The 23,725-nt window shown below is 46.7% G+C and overlaps 1 protein-coding gene across 3 annotated transcripts in view; it reads left to right on the top strand.

Annotated features, from left to right (window-relative positions):
* Nucleotides 1–23,725, top strand: part of LOC106577124 (attractin-like protein 1) — a 350,240-nt gene that overhangs the window by 53,175 nt on the left and 273,340 nt on the right. For all 3 annotated transcript variants that reach the window (XM_014154877.3, XM_014154875.3, XM_014154874.3), the window contains exons 4-10: nucleotides 972–1,100; nucleotides 3,549–3,757; nucleotides 6,092–6,266; nucleotides 8,331–8,418; nucleotides 13,590–13,845; nucleotides 15,266–15,449; nucleotides 20,369–20,523. In XM_014154877.3, the coding sequence (XP_014010352.1) occupies nucleotides 972–1,100; nucleotides 3,549–3,757; nucleotides 6,092–6,266; nucleotides 8,331–8,418; nucleotides 13,590–13,845; nucleotides 15,266–15,449; nucleotides 20,369–20,523 (1,196 nt within the window). The remainder of the gene's footprint in view (nucleotides 1–971; nucleotides 1,101–3,548; nucleotides 3,758–6,091; nucleotides 6,267–8,330; nucleotides 8,419–13,589; nucleotides 13,846–15,265; nucleotides 15,450–20,368; nucleotides 20,524–23,725) is intronic.

Raw genomic sequence — 23,725 nt, 5'->3', positions numbered from 1 at the left:
CTCTGGATCGACCTGTACGACAGTGTGTTCCCGCCAATATCCATCAACTTCGCATAGCCATTGAAGAGGAGTGGGACAACATCACAGGTTCCTATAAACAACAGCCTGATCAACTATGCGAAGGAGATGTCGCGCTGCATGAGGGAAATGGTGGTCACACCAGATACTGACTGGTTTTCTGTTCCACACCCTTACCTTTTTTTAAAGGTATCCGTGACCAACAGATGCATATCTATATTCCCGACGTGAAATCCATAGATTAGGGCCTAATGAATTTATTTCATTTCACAGATTTCCTTATATGAACTGTAACTCAGTAAAACCTTTGAAATTGTTGCGTTTATATTTTAGTTCAGTGTAGCTCTTAGGCCTGTCTTAGGTGTTCCTCCTCTCCAGTCTTTAGAAGTAGTATTCTCCACCCACCCACCCACCCATCCAGCCACCTTCCCTCCCTCCCCCCCTCCCCCCCTCCCTCCCTCCCTCCCTCCCTCCCTCCCTCCCTCCCTCCCTCCCCCTTTGAAGAATAGGTCCCTAATGTAATTCCTTCCACTGGGGGTCCTTCCATATGGACTCTCCCCTGGTCCATCAGTATTGGCTGTGTGGTCTTTGTGTTGAGCCTGGCTGTAGTCTTCCCGGTGGGGAGCGGATATCTCCTCCCTCTTTGATGACCTTGATTGAGCTGTGCTGTACAGGCCTGTGTTTGATCCTCCATGCAATGGAGGGATCGATCCCGAGGAGAGGAAGGAGTCACTTTCTCCCAATGATGTAAGGAGGGAGGACGGGAGGGGGGTTTTCATGGTGACAGCAAACCAGCTCAGCAGTCAAGCAAAGGGCGATCATTTATCCAGCAAGCTTTGGAGCTTAATGAGCGTGTGTGTGTGTGTGTGTGTGTGTGTGTGTGTGTGTGTGTGTGTGTGTGTGTGTGCGCGTGCGTTGCGTGCGCGTAATGCATTTTTCTTTTTCTCCCACAGCGGTCTTGTTGTCCCGGAAACGAGAGGGAATGAGACTGTTCCGGAAGTGGTAGCCACCTCTGGATATGCACTGTTGCACTTTTTCAGTGACGCTGCCTACAACCTGACTGGATTCCACATCTCTTACTCGTGAGTAGCCCCAGCCCATACACACTAAAGCCGATACCGATTAATCGGCCAATTTAATATATATATTTTTTTATATATACACTTCTACTTCAACAACAAATGTTGTTTTGGTTCCAAATAATCCATAGTTATATCCAAATACCTCCGTTTTGTTCGTGCGTTCAGGTCACTATCCGAAGGGTAACATGCGAGTGCACGTCAAAATATTCCATTACCGTACTTAGAAGCATGTCAAACGCTGTTTAAAATCAATTTTTATGCTATTTTTGTCGTAAAATAACGATAATATTCCAACCGGGCAACGTTGTATTCATTCAAAGGCTGAAAGAAAAAAAATTGGAGAAGTCTCGTGACCGCGCATCTCAGTCTCACTGTCCCCAGGCTGACCACTCACAAACAGAGCTGCTGTACTTTGCCCAGAGACAGCCCATTCCACTTTCTGGCGGCTTTAGAGAGCCAATGGAAGCCTTAGAAAGTGTCACGTTACAGCACAGATGCTGTATTTTCGATAGAGATGCAACAGAAGGACAACAAATTGTCAGACAGGGCACTTCCTGTATGGAATCTTCTCAGGTTTTTGCCTGCCATATGAGTTCTGTTATACTCACAGACACCATTCAAACAGTTTTAGAAACTGTAGAGTGTTTTCTATCCAAATCTACTAATTATATGCATATTCCTGTTTCTGGGCAAGAGTAGTAACCAGTTTAAATCGGGTACGTTTTTTTATCCGGCCGTGAAAATACTGCCCCCTAGCCCCAACAGGTTAACTGACTTGCCTAGTTAAATAAAACATATATTTTTTTTAATATTGGCAAATCGGTGTCCAAAAATACCGATTTACCGATTTATGAAAACTTGAAATCGGCCCTAATTAATCGGCCATTCCGATTAATCGGTCGACCTCTACTACATTTACAGTCAAAATCCTTACCTATACAATATATTACCAATAGGGAAGTCTCTGGCTCAGTAGCAGACAAGTCTTAACTGACTTGCTTAGTTAAATTAAGGTAAAGTTTTTAAAATTTAAAATAAGAGTTCCATGATGGTAGTGACTGCCAATACTGCTTATCACTTATTAACCATCATTTATTTCACTTTAATAAAATATTACATTTGTTTTATTTGATGACTTTATTATTTCATTCCTAGTCATAATCTCATCTCTATAGAGCTGCTGCCTATGTTGTCTGACAAAATCACAATTTTGTAGTTCTTCAAGGTAAATAAGCCACACTTTTATGACTGCTAAATACCAACTCTTAATCACTTGGCTCATGTGTTTCCAGGTAGAGATATATTGAGAGCAGTTTCTTTTGCGAGGTATCTTCTCTTGATCGTGCATTCTGCTGTCTCTTATGTAGTAAGCTTAAAAGAAACAGACAGACAAGTAGCCGTGCAATGGATTATAGTCATTGTAGTTAATTATCATGTTTTCTCTTCTAAACTATGTAGAACATTGGCTTGTTGGAAACTACAACTCCCTACTACATCGCACAGTTCAGGCATGACCAGGTTTATCTCTAGAAAAACTGCAATTTGCACATTGAGCTCACAGGAAAAAAAAATTATGAAATGGAATTGAAATAATTGAAATTGTTTTTCAATTAGTTGTTTAGAAAACTGAAAATAAATAACCAACATTTCGGTTAATCGCTCAGCACTACTGCACACATACAACTTCAGACTCTCTCGGACATGCTGTAGACCCTGTAGTCTAGGCTCTACAATGTCTGTCACAAGAGTAGCTGGGAATTGGCATTACAGCTGAGAAGATGGCACCCCTTAACATAGGAGATACGTGTGTGTGTGTGTGTGTGTGTGTGTGTGTGTGTGTGTGTGTGTGTGTGTGTGTGTGTGTGTGTGTGTGTGTGTGTGTGTGTGTGTGTGTGATTCTGAAAATGAATTCATTGGGTTGTCTCAGAAAGCAGCAGCCAAAGAGAAAGATGGGCTTTCAAATAAGTCAAGCTCAGCCTCGAGGCCTCCAGCACAGACACACACCATGTGGCCATAAAGGTGTTGCCATAGCAACGCTCTTGTCACAGCGGTAAACATTATAGTCCCCCTGTTGCTGAAAAGCCCATGTATTATCTTGGATCCTTGACCTCATTCTGTTTCTGTCTACCTTCCCTGTTTCTCTATTCTTTTGTCTGCACATCTCTTTAATTCTCTCTCCGTTTCTCTGTATCTCGCCCTGTATCTGTTCTGCTCCCTGAAAACACATACCCCAAGAAATGTCAATCACCTCTGTCAATCAATCATTCTTTCAGCGATTTGTTTTTCCTCAATTATTTATTTATTTTTATTCAACATTTATTGATACAAGTGAATTAAGAGCAAATTCTTATTTCACATGATAACCTTTCCAAATGTACTTACACATCCCTGCCATGGTCTCATGCTTTCACTCACCTAATTCACCATATCTCCATTCTGGGTGTGCAGGGTCAACTCGTGCCCCAATAATTGCTCCAGTCATGGGAAGTGCAGCACGGGAAACTCCATCGCCAGCCGGGTGTACTGCGAGTGTGAGAAGTACTGGAAGGGCGAGGCCTGTGACATCCCCTACTGCAGGAACAACTGTGGCAGCCCCGACCAGGGCTACTGTGACCTTACTGGGGAGAAGAGCTGTGTCTGCAACGACAGCTGGCAAGGTCTGGCTATGGTTATATCGTGTCAAAGTTGTCACAATGTTGTGGTGTGGTATCCTCATGTTGGTTCATAGGGTTCATTCATTCTTCAATGACAAAGGTAAGTTGTTTTTGTTCTTGTAGATTGAGTCCCACTGCCATCTTCTGGCTGAAATGAGAACTGTGAAGAGAAAGGCACAGAGACTATGTTTCGTATGTTACAGTAATACAAGCTGACATCTGAAGTGCTCAGCAGATATGACAGTCTTAGTTTAGATGAAGGGAATGAGGTCATGTTGTAGGATGCATGTAACCTGTTAGATAATGGCGAACACTATTTTGACAGCTTGATAGTTGGAGCCTTTTTCATGTTGAGTGTCCCATGCTCTTAACAATTTAATCTTGAGATGAGGGTGGAAGCCCATCGGTTTCTGCATGATCTTATTTAAAATGACCCATCCTCCTCCAGTTTCATACAGGCTACACTAAATACAACACTTGCTTGTCTGTTGACCAAGAGGAGCTCTTATGTTCCATGTCTACCATCTAGTAATGCTGCAGGTTTTGTTCTTACACCCCTGGGTCGCTGGTCTAGGTATCCTCTTTAGTATAACCATGCTTTGCCTTGATCTCTACTGTTACTGAATACTGTATGGTGATGTATTAACATGTCTTATTTACAGTAGAACCACCCAAACACCTCTCAATGAGACGGAACTGTCCAGCAGGGTAGAACCACCCAAGCACCTCTCAATGAGACGGAACTGTACAGCAGGGTAGAACCACCCAAGCACCTCTCAATGAGAAAGGACTGTCCAGCAGGGTAGAACCACCCAAGCACCTCTCAATGAGAAAGGACTGTCCAGCAGGGTAGAACCACCCAAGCACCTCTCAATGAGACGGAACTGTACAGCAGGGTAGAACCACCCAAGCACCTCTCAATGAGAAAGGACTGTCCAGCAGGGTAGAACCACCCAAGCACCTCTCAATGAGACAGAACTGTCCAGCAGGGTAGCACCACCCAAGCACCTCTCAATGAGACGGGACTGTCCAGCAGGGTAGAACCACCCAAACACCTCTCAATGAGACGGAACTGTCCAGCAGGGTAGAACCACCCAAGCACCTCTCAATAAGACGGAACTGTCCAGCAGGGTAGAACCACCCAAGCACCTCTCAATGAGAAAGGACTGTCCAGCAGGGTAGAACCACCCAAGCACCTCTCAATGAGACAGAACTGTCCAGCAGGGTAGCACCACCCAAGCACCTCTCAATGAGACGGGACTGTCCAGCAGGGTAGAACCACCCAAACACCTCTCAATGAGACGGAACTGTCCAGCAGGGTAGAACCACCCAAGCACCTCTCAATAAGACGGGACTGTCCAGGGTAGAGGCAACCAAGCACCTCTCATTGAGACGGGACTGTCCAGGGTAGAGGCAACCAAGCACCTCTCAATGAGACGGAACTGTCCAGGGTAGAGGCAACCAAGCACCTCTCAATGAGACGGGACCGTCCAGGGTAGAGGCAACCAAGCACCTCTCAATGAGACGGAACTGTCCAGGGTAGAGGCAACCAAGCACCTCTCAATGAGACGGGACCGTCCAGGGTAGAGGCAACCAAGCACCTCTCATTGAGACGGGACCGTCCAGGGTAGGGGCAACCAAGCACCTCTCATTGAGACGGGACTGTCCAGGGTAGAGGCAACCAAGCACCTCTCATTGAGACGGGACTGTCCAGGGTAGAGGCAACCAAGCACCTCTCATTGAGACGGGACTGTCCAGGGTAGAGGCAACCAAGCACCTCTCAATGAGACGGGACTGTCCAGGGTAGAGGCAACCAAGCACCTCTCAATGAGAAAGGACTGTCTAGCATGGTGCCACTCCTATGCTCTGACACTGAGTTGCTGGTCACTGGTCATTTCCCTAATGAGGTTTTCTCCACTGATGTATTGTGCTAGACAGGGTCCTGGCCCCCTAGACCTTATCACAGCCCCCCCATTCCCCTTGTCCACTGGCTTTCCTCCACTCTAATAGGGGCCAAAAGGGGCCAGTATCATGGGATCTTTCTCATAATGGGGTTTGATGAATCAGAGTGAGACCCTCTTTATTAAACCCCCTAATGTTTCTGCCACCAGTCGGCCACTGGGTGGTGGGGTCCTGGTAGCCATGTGAGTTCATCATCGTCATGGCTGTCCCCATCATCATGACATAAGCTGCGTTGTCACGCACTTCACCAGCAGATGGTGATGTGGGACCATGTTTGTTCAGATGTATTAAAGTGTTGTTGAAGAGAGTATTTTGCTACAAACGCACCTCACATACTCTCATGCGTTTGTAAGTATGTTGTGTGGTCCTCTCCAGGTCCAGACTGTGCTCTGTCAGTGCCATCCACCGAGTCTTACTGGGTGATGTCTAACGTAAAGCCCTTCAGCCAGTCCCTGGGCAGGGCCTCCCACAAGGCTGTGGTCCATGGGAAACTCATGTGGGTCATCGGAGGATACAGCTTCAACTTCAGCTCCTTCCACATGGTGCTCAAGTAAGGCACTGACTGACGAGAGATCTGGAATACCTGTCTGTCTGTCTCTTCACCTCTCTCTGTAGCTAGGTTTCCATCCAGTTGGCGACAGATTGTCATGCAAGTATTCTCACATCTGCATAAAGAAAATAAACGCATTTTCTCACCAATGGTGAGTTTCCACCAAACTGACTTGTTGCAGATAAAAATCAGTGTGTGATGGCGTAGTGCACACAAAATGTACTTTTTCACTTAAGTTTTCATGTACTGAATACAAATCTAATGTTCATTGTGTTTCCATCGCATTTTCAATTATACTGAATTCTGCAAAAATTGTTGTTAAATAGCAAATGTGCCGACTCTGGTCTTGGCACATGGGCTCTAGCCAACAGCTCGCCGATATAGTGCAGGTTAGTCTACATGATGAGATTATTATGGATTAGAGCAAGAGTATTTTTATTTGTCAAAAGGCAGTCAAGCATCGACCATCGTGTCACCAGAATAAGACCCTGGATATTTATTGGAAAGGAGCATCAAGCTCATTATGCACTTTCACCACCCTGTGAAGTTCATAATTTACTTCATCTGTAGCCTAATAAACATGCTTTCCCGAGTCGTAGTGGGAGGACCACAACATGTCATCACGTGACTCCAACTTTACTTCCATATGATGGTTTTTATATTCATATTTGCGCATAAAGTCGTTTCCACCACCATTTCTCGCATAATTAATTTTACCAACACAAAAAGATCCCACCCGGTGGAACGAGGAAGTGATCTGTCGGCATTTATAAAATTGTACAGTAATTTCCTGTTACCATCACAGCTGTCGTGATTTGTTTTGTACAGTATGACTTCATTCGCATAAAAACGGTTGATGGAAACGTAGTTAATGTCTACTTACCACTTCTATATTTGTCTCCTTGTCTTTCTCTCTCTGTCTCGAATTTCTCTCTCTCGATTTATTTCATTCAAGTTCTCTCTCTCAATTCAAAGGGCTTTATTGGCATGGGAACATATGTTTACATTGCCAAAGCCACATTTCAAATGTCATATTTATGGCTATGTTGTAACGATGTACAAAATAGAAAATTAACAAACATAAATATGGCTTGTATTTGCAGTGGTGTTTGTTCTTAACTGGCTTCCCTTTTCTTGTGGCAACAGGTCACAAATCTTTCTGTTGTGATGGCATACTGGTATTTCACCTAATCGATATGGGAGTTTATCAAAATAGGATTTGTTTTCAAATACCGTAAATTCCGGACTATAAGCCGCAACTTTTTTTCCACGCTTTGAACATCGCGGCTTAAACAATGACGCGGCTAATATATGGATTTTTCCCGCTTTAAATTTAAAAAAAAAAAAAAAACACATTCTGTGACGTGCTCAGTTTTTTGGCGGCATGAAGCTTTCATTAGACCAATGAAATTGCCGAACGGGTTAAGTTCAAACAACTTTTTTGTTTACTGTTTAGATTAAATCGAGCGCTCTCAAACTTCCCATCATTCTGATTACGGTAGTCGTTTTGTCACCCTCATCATGGCAAAGACACGGAGAAATGCATATGATGCAGCTTTCAAGTTGAAGGCGATTGATCTGGCTGTTGGAAAAGGAAATAGAGCTGCTGCACGGGAGCTTGGTCTTAATGAGTCGATGATAAGACGTTGGAAACAGCAGCGTGAGGAATTGACTCAGTGCAAAAAGACAACTAAAGCTTACTGCTAATTTAATTTTTTGTTACAAGCCGTGTTTCGTTAAAGCCTATTTTTGTTACACGCCGTGTTTCGTTAAAGCCTGTGTAAAGTTCATTTGTTTCAATGTACCGGTAGGCACCTGCGGCTTATAGACATGTGCGGCTTATTTATGTTCAAAATAATACTTTTAAAAAAATTCAGTGGGTGCGGCTTATATTCAGGTGCGCTTAATAGTCCGGAAATTACGGTAATTTCTCTTTTTGTCTCTCATTTTCTCTCTTTCCCTCCACTCTGTCCATCTTTCTTTTCCCTCCACTCTCTCCATCCATTTCTTTGTTGTATATTCTGTATAGCTCAGGCCTGACTGTCTCTCTTCCCCCCCCTGCAGTTATAATCTGGAAAGCAGCACTTGGGACGTGGTGCCGATCAATAGTGGTCCTCTGCAGAGATACGGCCATTCTCTGGCTCTCTACCAGGTAAGGTTTTTGTCATCGACTGGTAGTAGACAGGGCTCTGTACATGTAGACAGGGCTCTGTACATGTAGACAGGGCTCTGTACATGTAGACAGGGCTCTGTACATGTAGACAGGGCTCTGTACATGTAGACAGGGCTCTGTACATGTAGACAGGGCTCTGTACATGTAGACAGGGCTCTGTACATGTAGACAGGGCTCTGTCTTATCTGTCTCTTTCTGTTTCTCTGGGGGTTTCTCTCTACTTCACATATATTTTCTCTTTCCTCTCTCTCTGTCTGTTGGGTGAGGGAGTTAAGAGGATTGCCTCTCTGGGTCTGAGTAGAGATAACATGGCAGTAAGATGGATGTGGGGCCCACAGGGTTGGTCAGAGAGCAGCAGGGCTACAGGCTTTGCTCTGGCTAACTGACTCTTCAGCTCACCAGGGGAAACGAGCATGACGACTACATCTGATCTGTTTGCGCTTTCTCTTCTTCCCTTGAAACTATAGAAGTCTGTCTGAATAACCCTGTTAAATAGAAAGTCTGCCTCTGGCGCGTGTGCGTGTGCGTGTGTGTGTGTGTTTGTGTGTGTGACTTAAAACTCTTTCTTTACTGCTAAGCTCTTAAATGTTTGGGTCGCTTTCATGAAGAGGGACAAATGGATTTTCTATTAGATGTCTTACTATGGTTAGTGACCTAAGGGGATCCGGCTTTGTTTACGTGAGTTAAATGGAAGTAGTATTTTATGGCTCAGAGTTTATAGCTTGAAAGGCTGAGAAGTTTATTTTGAAACGACTCTCACTTCATTACTTGCAGTTTACAATACTTTAAAATGGTACCCCATGGAAGACCTCACTAATTGTTTTGTCTGGTAAGGAATACTGCAAACATTAAAGGTTCTACGTACTAACATACCTTTAGAACTAGGCGAAGCTGCAGTCTGTGTTTGGGACATGCCAGGGGTTTATATTTGTATTGTAGAGTAACACAGTCATGACTTCAGATGGATTTGGGTGATGAGCAAGCATCTTGACCCTGACCTGACCGCTAACCCCTCATCTCTGACCTGACCGCTAACCCCTCATCTCTGACCTGACCGCTAACCCCTCATCTCTGACCTGACCGCTAACCCCTCATCTCTGACCTGACCGCTAACCCCTCATCTCTGACCTGACTGCTAACCCCTCATCTCTGACCTGACTGCTAACCTCTCATCTCTGACCTGACTGCTAACCCCTCATCTCTGACCTCCCACTGACTCAAGCTGTGACGTTTTCATTTTATCAGTTCACTACAGAACCGTTCTCTTTTTGAAGGGGAACGTGAAAGGACTTATTGTCTAAAGGTTTTATGATAAGGTTTTATTCTCTAATGCAGCGTTGTTGATCAGAAATTAAATAGTAGATGAAATGATACACCAAGGTCTTTTCTGATTGAGATGCCTGTCTGTAGTTTATCCTATGATTACATTCAGAAATCCCTTTTACAAATTACATCCTCTCTCAAAGGGACCTACATTTAAATGGGAATCTTTAATTTTGTCCGTGTTGTGAGTATTACCTTAGCTACTATACAGTGAACATGTTGAACTTCCAGACAGCTGCATTCACTCTTCCTGCTGTGTGTGTGTGTGTGTCGGTGCATACATGTATTATGTGTGTGTGTGGACAGCCATGGCTGTGTGCCCACCTTTTCCCTATACCCTATCTTTCACATGTTCTATGCTTGCTTTGATTAACGTGAACACACTTAGCCCATCAAGTGTTTCTTTACTGTTCACAGTGGTGTACCACTGGTGTCTCCAGATGTCAGTTCATCAGAAACTGAAACTTTTCAGGAAATGGAGGAAACGTCCCTACTGTATCAAATTCTATTAGTCACATGCGCCGAATACAACAGGTATTTGTATACAGTGAAATGGTTACTTACAAGCCCTTAACCAACAATGCAGTTTAAAGAAAATACCCCCATAAAAGTAAGGGTTTCCGTTAGCCGGTAATAGCCGGCTTTTGGCCAATATAAAAATAGAAAGCTAAAAAAAAGCTTTTAGCCTCTTCTGTTAGGGAAGTGTGGCACTGGACATTTCACAGGCAGAATTCATTGATGTAAAAATCAGTCGATGTCAATATATTTGACTGGTCATGCCTATCGGTCTACAGGTGAAATTAGCGCTTGTGCACAGTATATTGGTTATGTAGCTAATTTATCACACGCGTACAGAGCCTGAACATCTGTCAGAAAGCGCGAGAGCTGTTGCTACAGCTTCTCAAACAGCAAATGCAAAGTGAACGGAAGGCAGGCTTCATCAGCGCATCACACACCCCTTTGCAATGAGCAGGAGGCAGTATGCATTTAGATAACATATACTTCATTGTTGGAAACCTGAACGTTTTACTACATATTATGAGGCATGTATTTGTTTTGCTACAAGGTAGCCTAGCAAAATCATATCTGTGGTGGTAATTATTTTATATAAACTTTATTTCATTGCATATTAGATCTCCCCACTTTTAATTTTTTTTTTTTGACAACAGTGTTTTCCTGCTAATTGCATTATGGAACAAACATTTGTGTGTAGCCGTACTACCTTGTGCACATTGCTGTACTTATGTGAAAAAATAATAGTTTTAAGCTAAACATTCTGATCTGTTGCATCAGACTCATTGCTTTTTAAAGTTTCTTTCTCGGCAAGCTGACCAATAAAATAGGTCAACTTTTCTACTTTGGGGGATAGTAGATTGACAAAGGCTAGTGATTTTGCTGTTAGTTTCTCGTCTTGTTGGCTGAGGAAAAGTTCATGTGGCCAGTTATTCTAACATCTTCACAGTGGGCATCATTTCCTCCTCCACTTGCATCTTCTGTTAATATGAATTACCATCTAATTGGGATTCCTGTCATTCTGAGCACCGTGGGTGAACGCCCTAACCAGGTTACACACCCAATGCATATGGGTACAGTAAATTTCTCAAATGTGCGGTAAATTAAAATGCTGCCGGGTCAAATGTCCGGTGCCACATTTTCCTGACGGAAACCCTGGTCAGTACAGATATATTATAGTTGTACCTGTGTAACTCCCCCCTCTGTTATAAAACCCAGCTCCTTCACTCTGTTCAGTTTCTCTGTAAGTGGGAAGCGCCTCGTTTGGCCGCCGTTCCTCAGCCACCAGCCCCACATACGTAAAGGAGGAATCCACAATTAGCATATAAATGAACACCTACTTTGAGGTTTTTAATGTAAGGCTTATGCTGAGCTAGTGCAGCACACACATCAAGCCAACAAACCTGGAACCTGGAGACGGGAACATGAGAGAATAGACTTCCAGGGTCAGGGATGGGACCACACACACACGCCCCACACCACACACACACACACCGCACATCACACCACCACACACATATACCACACACACACTCCCCTACTCTCTCCTTCACACACATTATTCCCCTGAAGTCTGTAACCCAACCCTGGAATATGTTATTATTCTCTCTCTCCTCTAAGGATTGAGAGATTACCGTGTGTGCTGCTGCTAGGAATACAGCCCATTGGCCGCCCATTTCTGATTTTAATATACCGACAGAAGCAATAGCTCGTCTTTACGCATGCATTCAGATCATAGCGTTTATATAATATCCCCTGCTTGGTATTCACAAATCTGAAAAATCCACCTTCAATAAAAGCTCCCTCTTAGTCGGAAGTGGAGCATCTGAGGGACACGTGGTGGAAACTGAAGCGTGGGGGTTGCTGCTTAGCTGGTGGTGTGGTGGTTAAACCCTCCTGCAGCCGGATGGGGTGTGGTGGTTAAACCCTCCTGCAGCCGGATGGGGTGTGGTGGTTAAACCCTCCTGCAGCCGGATGGGGTGTGGTGGTTAAACCCTCCTGCAGCCGGATGGGGTGTGGTGGTTAAACCCTCCTGTAGCCGGATATGGTGTGGTGGTTAAACCCTCCTGTGTTGGGCTGTGTGTTGGGCTGTGTGTTGGGCACTCCTCTCCCGCCCCACTGCTACTACAGGACTCAGACAGTGTATGTGTGAGAGTAATCTGTCATGGACAGAGGCAGGTTAAAAAATGGTATCATAGCGTGTGTCAACAGACTGGGGATGCGATGACTAACGAGGAACCTTGTTCCGGTACGCCGTTTTTTTGTTGTCACTAATCATTTGGACAAATCCTGATTTCACAGGTGCTCTCGTCTTCCTGATTTTCGGAAGGGGAGGGGACATTTGGCCCATAGACTAGCCTGAAACTAACATCTCCCCCCAGAACTGTATTGAGCAACTGACGCAATTACGCAATATTTTAGTTCTGGGTTTCCGAGATAAGTGTGAGAGATTCCGTTGGGGTTGGCAGTGCGTGCTGAGGTAATGTAGGAGGGAACCAGATTTCCTTGACAGAAAATACATTGAGGCTGTTAAGGCTGTTGGGTCCCTTGTGGATGTGTTCGTGGCCAGGGATGCGGTATAATTGGCCCCCTGTGGCGTAGCAACACTGTTACCTGTGCTAGGATGTTCCAGTTGTTCCTGTGTGGGCAGAGCTTCTCTAGGTACTTTACGGTATGTTGCTCTATGTTCATGAAATGGAGCGTTGCAGTACAGTAGTAGTCTGCACTCTAAAAACAGGATGCCGTAGCAATTATGACTGTATTCTATAGCTGCATTAGAGCCCTACAGCTGAAGTACCAAGATGCCTGAAAACGTTTTAGTAGCATATTAAAGTTACTGTCAGGTTAAAGTAGTTGATTGTTATCTGTAGTATCATGTGATTCAGTGTATGGGGAGGAGCCAGTAGTTGACCTCGGTTTGAGAGGGCTATAACAGCAGTCTTTCTTAATGATTGTTGGTGTTCACAGCTATACCCTGTCTGTCTCTCTGTCTCTGTCTGTCTCTGTCTCTGTCTCTGCTCCGTCGTGATTGGGGTCCAGAGATGATACACTCTCTGGAGAAGCTCATGGCCGTACAGCTCAATAACGCCAACACACACACGCACGCACGCACGCACGCACACGCACGCGCAAGCATGGCATGCACACTGGGGAATGCAGTTTGTCACCTTCTTTTCATACTGAACACACAGAGAGCAGACATTCTGTCGAGGGCAGTCGCGGATAGAAACCCCTTTAATGTTGTGTGTTTTTATACAACCACAATCCCTAACCCTCTGTCATCTCATGCCTCTGATATTTCCCCCCCTCCTCAGGACGACATCTACATGTATGGGGGGAAGCTGGAGGCTGGTTCAGGCAACGTGACAGACGAGCTGTGGGTCTTCAACATCCCTAGTCGTACTTGGTCCCTGAAGAACCCCAGCAGCCTGGTCCAGGGACAGCCCTACGCCGTGGAGGGTCACTCCGCCCACCTGGCTGAACTGACCAATGGGGATGTGGTGATGGTGGTTCTCTTCGGCTACTCCCCCGTGTACAGCTACATCAGCAAAGTGCAGGAGTACAACATCAGTAGGTCCAACAGGCTAGATGGATGGGTCAGCCATGATGAGTAATCCACATGAATGAATTCAGATTTTACATTCCAACAACCCAGTGGCAGATTTCGAGTCTTCCAAAATAGGCAAAGTGACAGCAACAACCATAGATGACCGCAGCAACGTTATATTCATTTCATGGTGCTTAGCGGCGAAAACATTGTTGCTGGGGTCATCATTGGGTGTCGCTGTCACTCATCTCTTAATGGAAGGCCCGTGATCTATCATGTTTAGCCACAGCACTCCTATTTCCATTAAAAGCCCTCTGGGTGTGCCCACACCTGCATAATACTCTGTTATAATCTTATTGTTTTGATGGTAAACACACCTACCGTCTATTCACAGAGCCTTTAATGTTGTCCTCTTGAATGCTGTTGGCCAAGGTTCTTTGACCAGAGCTTGTGACCACTGTGGAACCCCTAGGTTTTTCATACCAGCAGATGGCGCTGCAGTACAGTGTTTTGAGGCGTTACGATCAGGTGAATGCCTGCATTACAAGGCATTTTAGCCTATAGGAGACTCTACAGCAGGACAGCTCACTGCAGCCCAGTTCAGCCACATTAAAGCCTGTGGAGAGAGTTGGAACATTACAGTCTTGGGTACTCTAGGGTACACTTAGTGCTCAGGGTAAAATAAGTGGGTACTAGACTGAATGTAATTGATTTGGGTAAAAGACATATACAATAAAATGTGTAATGTGGACCCAGAGGATAGCACTTACAAGTATTAATAAAAAAATGTGTTTCCAACGTGGTCCTCATGCACGCACGCTCTCTCGCTGTCTCGCCCTCTCTGTCTTTTCTCTTCTCACCTCTCTCTCTCATCATTAAGAGTAGGTGGCACCTAGGCCGGACCGTCTGGGAGAATACATGATTAATGAGTTCTACTCATTCATCTCCCCTCATCCCCCTCCCTCATATCGCTCCGTCTGTCTCTGTCTCTGTGTGTGTGATCAAACAATATTTATCCTGTAATTAGTTTTATTTAGAGCACTCTGGATATTGTGATATTTCATCACATTCGGATGGACTTGAGTCTCTTCATTCGGACGGACTTGAGTCTCTTCATTCGGACGGACTTGAGTCTCTTCATTCGGACGGACTTGAGTCTGCCAGTTGTGGATACATCTGTGTATCCACATGTTCCGTGGCCTCCCCCTCTCTCCATCCCTCCCTTCATCTCTCACAAGGGGACTTTAAGTACATGGTGGGCCATCCCAGTGCTCTCTCTCGCTGGCTCGGTCTGTCTCCCAGAGGCAGCCTTTTATACACACACTCGTTTGACACACTCACAAGCATGAACACTTATTCTCCTTACTGTATGTCTCAAAGCTGATCCATTCATGTTGGCCTACTCACACTAAGATGCACTTCTCTTCTGCCTCGGTCACACAGGGACAAACTCCTGGCAGGTCCCTGAGACCAACGGGGCCATCGTCCAGGGTGGCTATGGCCACAGCAGTGTTTATGACAGCTCCAGCAGGTGCGTGTACGTCCACGGGGGCTACAAGGCCCTGCCTGCCAACAAGTATGGCCTGGTGGACGAGCTGTATCGCTATGAGGTCCAGACACAGACCTGGTGAGTAATATTAGCTTGGCATATTAGTGTCTGTCTGCCTGGTTCTCTGTGACTCTGTCTCTGCCGGTCTCTCTGTCTGTCTCTGCCGGTCTCTCTGTCTGTCTCTGCCGGTCTCTCTGTCTGTCTCTGCCGGTCTCTCTGTCTGTGTCTCTCTGTCTGTGTCTCTCTGTCTGTGTCTCTGCCGGTCTCTCTGTCTGTGTCTCTCTGTCTGTGTCTCTCTGTCTGTGTCTCTGCCGGTCTCTCTGTCTGTCTCTGCCGATCTCTCTGTCTGTGTCTCTGCCGGTCTCTCTGTCTGTGTCTCTGCCGGTCTCTCTGTCTGTGTCTCTGCCGGTCTCTCTGTCTGTGTCTCTGCCGGTCTCTCTGTCTGTGTCTCTGCCGATCTCTCTGTCTGTGTCTCTGCCGGTCTCTCTGTCTGTGTCTCTGCCGGTCTCTCTGTCTGTGTCTCTCTGTCTGTGTCTCTCTGTCTGTGTCTCTGCCGGTCTCTCTGTCTGTGTCTCTGCCGGTCTCTCTGTCTGTGTCTCTGCCGGTCTCTCTGTCTGTCTCTGCCGATCTCTCTGTCTGTGTCTCTGCCGGTCTCTCTGTCTGTGTCTCTGCCGGTCTCTCTGTCTGTGTCTCTGCCGGTCTCTCTGTCTGTGTCTCTGCCGGTCTCTCTGTCTGTGTCTCTGCCGGTCTCTCTGTCTGTGTCTCTGCCGGTCTCTCTGTCTGTGTCTCTGCCAGTCTCTCTGTCTGTGTCTCTGCCGGTCTCTCTGTCTGTGTCTCTCTGTCTGTGTCTCTCTGTCTGTGTCTCTGCCGGTCTCTCTGTCTGTGTCTCTGCCGGTCTCTCTGTCTGTGTCTCTGCCGGTCTCTCTGTCTGTGTCTCTGCCGGTCTCTCTGTCTGTCTCTCTGCCGGTCTCTCTGCCGGTCTCTCTGCCTGTCTCTCTGCCGGTCTCTCTGCCTGTCTCTCTGCCTGTCTCTCTGCCTGTCTCTCTGCCTGTCTCTCTGCCTGTCTCTCTGTCTGTTTGCCTGTCTCTCTGTCTGCCTGTCTCACTGTTTGTGCTTGTATCAGCGGATGCAGATTCACTTGAGAGTTCACAAGCTGTATCAATTTGCCAGCCCTGAGAAAAAGGTGTGTAAAGTAAGCATATTTTCCCCAGTGCCCCAGTAGCATAATGCATTTATTTGCTAAACTCCCCAGTTACGAGGCAATGCTTTTCCTGTATTTCTTTGCTCCCTCTGTGTTGGAGTTTAGACTTGCTATAAGTCTACTTGTTGTCAGGATGAGTTTAAAACAACACTGTTCAATGGTGAAACCCCCAGTGATCTATGTAGAGAATTACTCTTGAGGGGCCTACAGAAAGTGAAGAAAAGCGTAGTGACAGGCAGTGAGCACACTAGTCTCCCCCCTGGCCCAAACAGGTCAAGAGTGGTTTGGAGCTACAGATGTTCTATTGGACCTGGCACGGTCTAATAACAGGTGGGTAGACTGGGTGGGCTGTGTGTGAGACACACTCAGGACATTCCTGTGTGTGTTTTGGTTGATCCTGTCTGTCAAGACATTCTCTCGAGTGGATGGCCATCGTCCACGGCAACATGTTTTCGGCTGTCGTTTCCATTGGAAGTGAAAACATTGCCCTGCGGTTTGTTTAGTGATGTTCAGTGTACAGATGTTTTGTGGAAAAGCAAATTGCTTTGGACACTTTTCACATCCCTTATATTAGGTAGATGTCAGCCGCCATGTTTAACAGGAAGATGTTTGTCTTGCCTATGTTCAGACACGGTGCCTCGACGCTCACTGCTGGGTAGTTGAAAGGCCCGAATTGAAAAAGCACACTAATGCAGTACTCAGTATTATATTATTGGGAGGTACACATACGGCGTTATATTGTTGTGAGGTACACATACGGCGTTATATTGTTGGGAGGTACACATACGGCGTTATATTGTTGGGAGGTACACATACGGCGTTATGTTGTTGGGAGGTACACATACGGCGTTATATTGTTGGGAGGTACACATACGGCGCTATATTGTTGGGAGGTACACATACGGCGCTATATTGTTGGGAGGTACACATACGGCGCTATATTGTTGGGAGGTACACATACGGCGCTATATTGTTGGGAGGTACACATATTTAGACACACAGCGCTAAACTGGCCGTGACCCCACTCTCCAAGGGTGTCTCATTAATACACACTTGTACATGTGAGAAATATAATAAATATAAGCACAACATTATTATTATTATTATTATTATTACTACTACTACTACATGAACATACAGCACGTGCTGGAAAGTTAAGGAAGGATTAGAGAGAGATTTACAGTGAAACAGAGATTGTATGACAAGGGTGACATGAGAGAAGGGGAGTGGCCTCCACTGAACCTTGACAGACAGATGGGTGACAGAGGGTACACCCTTTCATTATCCCCCCCCCCCACTCCCTCACTTTCTGTTTCATCTGAGCAGTTGTTTCATAGCTGTAGAAGTGAGGGAATAGTCCCACACACACTGCTAGGCTTGTGATAGTATAGCTGGTCCTGGCAAGGCTAGTGATAGTATAGCTGGTCCTGGCTAGGCTAGTGATAGTATAGCTGGTCCTGGCAAGGCTAGTGATAGTATAGCTGGTCCTGGCTAGGCTAGTGATAGTGCAGCTGGTCCTGGCTAGGCTAGTGATACTATAGCTGGTCCTGGCAAGGCTAGTGATAGTATAGCTGGTCCTGGCTAGGCTAGTGATAGTGCAGCTGGTCCTGGCATGGCAAGTGATAGTGCAGCTGTCCTGGCTGTGATAGTATAGCTGGTCCTGGCTAGGCTAGTGATAGTATAGCTGGTCTTGGCTAGGCTAGTGATAGTACAGCTGGTCCTGGCTAGGCTAGGGGTAGTGCAGCTGGTCCTGGCTAGGCTAGTGATGGTGCAGCTGGTCCTGGCTAGGCTAGTGATGGTGCAGCTGGTCCTGGCTAGGCTAGTGATGATGCAGCTGGTCCTCGCTAGTCTATGGATAGTACATCTGGTCCCGGCTAGTCTAGGGATAGTACAGCTGGTCCTGGCTAGGCTTATGGTCCTGGCTAGGCTGTGGATAGTGCAGTTGGGGTAGTATAGCTGGTCCTGGCTAGGCTAGGGATCGTACAGCTGGTCCTGGCTAGACTGGGGATCGTACAGCTGGTCCTGGCTAGGCTCGGGATAGTACAGCTGGTCCTGGCTATGCTCGGGATAGTACAGCTGGTCCTGGCTAGGCTGCTGATCCTGGCTTGGCTATTGGTCTTGGCTAGGCTGTGAATAGTGCAGCTGGTCCTGGCTAGGTTAGTGATAGTACAGCGGGTCCTGGCTAGGTTAGTGATAGTACAGCTGGTCCTGGCTAGGCTCGGGATAGTACAGCTGGTCCTGGCTAGGCTCGGGATAGTACAGCTGGTCCTGGCTAGGCTCTGGATAGTACAGCTGGTCCTGGCTAGGCTGCTGATCCTGGCTTGGCTATTGGTCCTGGCTAGTACAGCTGGTCCTGGCTAGGCTAGGGATAGTGCAGCTGGTCCTGGCTAGGGATAGTGCAGCTGGTCCTGGCTAGGCTAGGGATAGTATAGCTGGTCCTGGCTAGGCTATTGGTCCTGGCTAGCCTGTGGATAGTACAGCTGGTCCTGGCTAGGCTAGTGATAGTACAGCTGGTCCTGGCTAGGCTATTGGTCCTGGCTAGGTTAGGGACAGTACAGCTGGTCCTGGCTAGGCTAGGGGTAGTACAGCTGGTCCTGGCTAGGGGTCCATGCCTTCCCCGTAGCTCAGTTGGTAGAGCATGGTGTTTGCAACGCCAGGGTTGTGGGTTCGATTCCCACGGGGGGCCAAGTACAAAAAGAAGAAAAAAAAAAATGTATGAAATGAAAATGAAATGTATGCATTCACTACTGTAAGTCGCTCTGGATAAGAGCGTCTGCTAAATGACTAAAATGTAAAAAAAAAATGTAAAATGGGTAGTACAGCTGGTCCTGGCTAGGCTAAGGGTAGTACAGCTGGTCCTGGCTAGGCTAGGGGTAGTACAGTGGTTCCTGGCTTGGTTAGTCATAGTACAGCGGGTCCTGGCTAGGCTCGGGATAGTACATCTGGTCCTGGCTAGGCTGCTGATCCTAGCTTGGCTATTGGTCCTGGCTAGGCTGTGGATAGTACAGCTGGTCCTGGCTAGGCTAGGGATAGTGCAGCTGGTCCTGGCTAGGGATAGTGCAGCTGGTCCTGGCTAGGCTAGGGATAATATAGCTGGTCCTGGCTAGGCTAGGGATAGTATAGCTGGTCCTGGCTAGGCTAGGGATAGTGCAGCTGGTCCTAGCTAGGCAAGGAATAGTATAGCTGGTCCTGGCCAGGCCAGGGATGGTGCAGCTGGTCCTGGCTAGGCTAGGGATATTGCAGCTGATCCTGGGTAGGCCAGGGATAGTAAAGCTGGTCCTGGCAAGGCTAGGGATAGTACAAGCTGGTCCTGGGTAGGCTCGGGATAGTACAGCTGGTCCTGGCTAGGCTCGGGATAGTACAGCTGGTCCTGGCTAGGCTGCTGGTCCTGGCTAGGCGGTGGATAGTACAGCTGGTCCTCGCTAGGCTAGTGATATTACAGCTGTTCTTAAGCAGAATGTGGGGACTGTGCACCTTGACCCTAGCAGAGGAGAGGAAGGGAGGTGGTAGATTGGGCTCAGACATATACCTGTACAGTTTCCCTAGTGTGTGTGTGTGTGTGTGTGTCCACGGTGCCACATTATTGATGGCGTCTGTCTGGGTATTTGACCTAGCCTATGGAGAGTGACCTTCAGACCAACTGTTCCCTTACATAAGCCATGTGACCCAGACTGGCCCACACACTGCTGTAATCCACACCCAGGGATGGACACGCACACACTCTCATAATTGACACATTAAAACATTAGCATGGTGACTGAGTACAGTGCTGATGTGTGTGTGTGTGTGTTGACAGGATGATCCTGAGAGAGAGTGGTCTGGCGCGGTACCTCCACACAGCAGTGCTGAGCAGTGGGACTCTGCTGGTGTTTGGAGGAAACACCCACAACGACACGTCCCTCAGTAACGGAGCCAAGTGCTTCTCTGCTGACTTCCTGGCCTACGACATGGGTAAGTACCAATCATATGCATGCACACCTCATGGGTAAGAACCACATCCTCCTCATGTGTTGTTGGTATAGTTGGTCCTGGCTAGGCTGGTGATAGTATAGCTGGTCCTGGCTAGGCTGGTGATGGTGCAGCTGGTTCTGGCTAGGCTGGTGATAGTATAGCTGGTTCTGGCTAGGCTAGTGATGGTGCAGCTGGTCCTGGCTAGGCTATGCATAGTACATCTGGTCCTCGCTAGGCTGTGGATAGTACATCTGTTGATGGTTTGATGCAATCCTTATGTTTTGAGCTGACTATATTTGAACCCTGTTTATTTTGCTTTGAAATATGACTTAGGAGCTTCAACCTCCGGGCATATGGTACAGGAATAGAAGTTACCTACTTTACCTGTACTTAAATAAGTATAAGCAACCCCCCACCATACAATACCACATATTCCTCCCTGCAAACATCATACATGTGATGTTCATTGCTACAAGCGTGTGCCCACCCACCGACTCAATCCCATCAGGGTTGAACCCTGACCCCTAAAGCCATAGTTGTCATTTGTCATTTTCCACTGTTAGTTGCCTCCCAGGCCTGGGCCCACACAGACACACAATGTGCGAAACCAAAGAAGAACTGACAGGTGACATTCTGCAGCCCTAGGGAAAGTGTGTTCACTGACCTTTGACCTCAACATATAGCAGCACTAGGCTTTATGAAAGTCAAGTTGAAGTGCAAAGCTAAGATACACTACATGACCAAAAGTATGCTCGTCGAACATCTCATTTCAAAATCATTGGCATTCATATGGAGTTGGTCCCCCCTTTGCTGGTATAACAGCCTCCTCTCTCCTGGGAGGGTTTTCCACTAGATGTTGGAACATTGCTGCGGGTACTTGCTTCCATTCAGCCACGAGCATTAGTGAGGTCGGGCACTGATGCTGGGCAATTAGGCCTGGCTCGCAGTCGGCGTTCCAATTCATCCCAAAGATGTTCAATGGGGTTGAGGTCGGTGCTCTGTGCAGGCCAGTCAAGTTCTGACACAAACCTTTTCTTTATGGATCTCGCTTTGTGCACAGGGGCATTGTCATGCTGAAACAGGAAAGGGCCTTCCCCAAATTTGGAAGCACAGAATTGTCTAGAATGTCATTCTATGCTGTAGTGTTAAGATTTCCCTTCAATGGAACTAAGGGGCCTAGTCTGAACCATGAAAAACAGCACAACCATTATTCCTCCTCCACCAAATTTTACAGTTGGCACTATGCATTCGGGCAGGTAGCGTTCTTTTGGTATCCGCCAAACCCAGATTCGTCTGTTGGACTGCCAGATGGCAAAGTGTGATACATCACTCCAGAGAACGAGTTTCCACTGCTCCAGAGTCCAATGGTGGCTTTACACCACTCCAGCCGAAGCTTGGCATTGCGCATGGTGATCTTAAGCTTGTGTGTGGCTGCTCGGCCATGGAAACCCATTTCATGAAGCTCCCGACAAAGAGTTATTGTGCTGACGTTGCTTCCAGAGGTAGTTTGGATCTCGGTAGTGAGTGTTGCATCTGAGGACAGGCGATTTTTATGCGTTACGCGCTTCAGCACTCAGCGATCCCGTTCTGTGAGCTTGTGTGGCCTACCACTTTGTGGCTGAGCCGTTGTTGCTCCTTGACGTTTATATTTCACAGTAACAGCACTTAACCGGGACAGCTCTAGCAGGGCAGAAATTTGACAAACTGACTTGTTGGAAAGGTAACATCCTATTACGGTGCCACATTGAATGTCACTGAGCACTTCAGTAAGGCCATTCTACTGCCAATGTTTGTCTATGGAGATTGCATGGCTGTGTGCTCGATTTTATACATCTGTCAGCAACTGGTGTGGTTGAAATAGCAAAATCCACTCATTTGAAGGGTTGTCCACATTTTTTGTATATATAGTGTATCTTTTCCCTAGGGGTGAATACCCAGCCTCGGAGACCTGAGATGGAGGATCACGTTCTGTTGTAACAGTTACGGTAGACATTCTTTACATTTGAAAAATGGAACTAGTCATAAACCAAAGGTAGTCGTAACTCATAATAGACTTCATTACTCCGGGAAAGTTTTTTTGCTCTTGTATTTGGAGTTAGTACTAAAGGTTTAGAGCTATGTGTGTTCCTTCCTGTGTGTGTTTTTGGACCCCCTGGGTTTTTTACATGAGATCTGATGTGAGTAACAGATCACCTTTCAGTAATACAGTGGGGATCATTAACGCCCCATAGAGCGCTATAGAATGGGAGCTGGCCAGATGGCGTCTGATCTTATTTGAATTTTTGTTTTGAATACAGTGACTCTGCAGGGGCATTACAGGACATGCTGAGGACAGAGAGGGAAGGAAGGAAGGCAGGGGGTGATGCAGGCAGGGAGTGATGAAGGGAGGGAGGGTGTGATGCCGGAAGGGCGGCAGGCAGGCAGGGAGGGTGGGATGCAGGGAGGGAGGCAGGCAAGGAGGGAGGGTGTGATGCAAGGAGGGAGGGTGGGAGGCAGGCAGGCAGGCAAGGATGGAGGGTGTGATGCAGGAAGGGAGGGAGGTAAGGAGGGAGGGTGGGATACAGGGAGGGGGGGAGGGATGCAGGAAGTCTGGGGAACAAAAGGGAGGGAGGTAGAGACTACGGAAAAAGAAGGAACAGCACGTCAGAAATCAGCTCAATGTAATTGAAGAATCCATAGACTTTATCCACTTCTGGGGAAAATTGTTAACTCTTCGCGTTGTTTGTTTAGTGTTTATCTATCCAATCTTTTTGGCCCTATAACAAAGAACAAACAGCAAAAAACATATAAACTCAGCAAAAAAATAAACATCCTCTCACTGTCAACTGTGTTTATTTTCAGCAAACTTAGCGTGTGTAAATATTTGTATGAACTGAACAAGTTCCACAGACATGTGACTAACAGAAATGGAATAATGTGTCCCTGAACAAAGGGGGGGTCAAAATCAAAAGTAACAGTCAGTATCTGGTGTGGCCACCAAGCTGCATTAAGTACTGCAGTGCATCTCCTCCTCATGGACTGCACCAGATTGGCCAGTTCTTGCTGTGAGATGTTACCCCACTCTTCCACCAAGGCACCTGCAAGATCCCGGACATTTCTGGGAGGAATGGCCCTAGCCCTCACCCTCCGATCCAACAGGTCCCAGACGTGCTCAATGGGATTGAGATCCAGGCTCTTCGCTGGCCATGGCAGAACACTGACA

This window comes from Salmo salar, chromosome 18 (genome assembly GCF_965601325.2).
Source record: "Salmo salar chromosome 18, fSalSal1, whole genome shotgun sequence".
In the NCBI taxonomy this organism is placed as follows: domain Eukaryota; kingdom Metazoa; phylum Chordata; class Actinopteri; order Salmoniformes; family Salmonidae; genus Salmo; species Salmo salar.
This window is presented reverse-complemented; position numbering and strand designations above follow the sequence as displayed.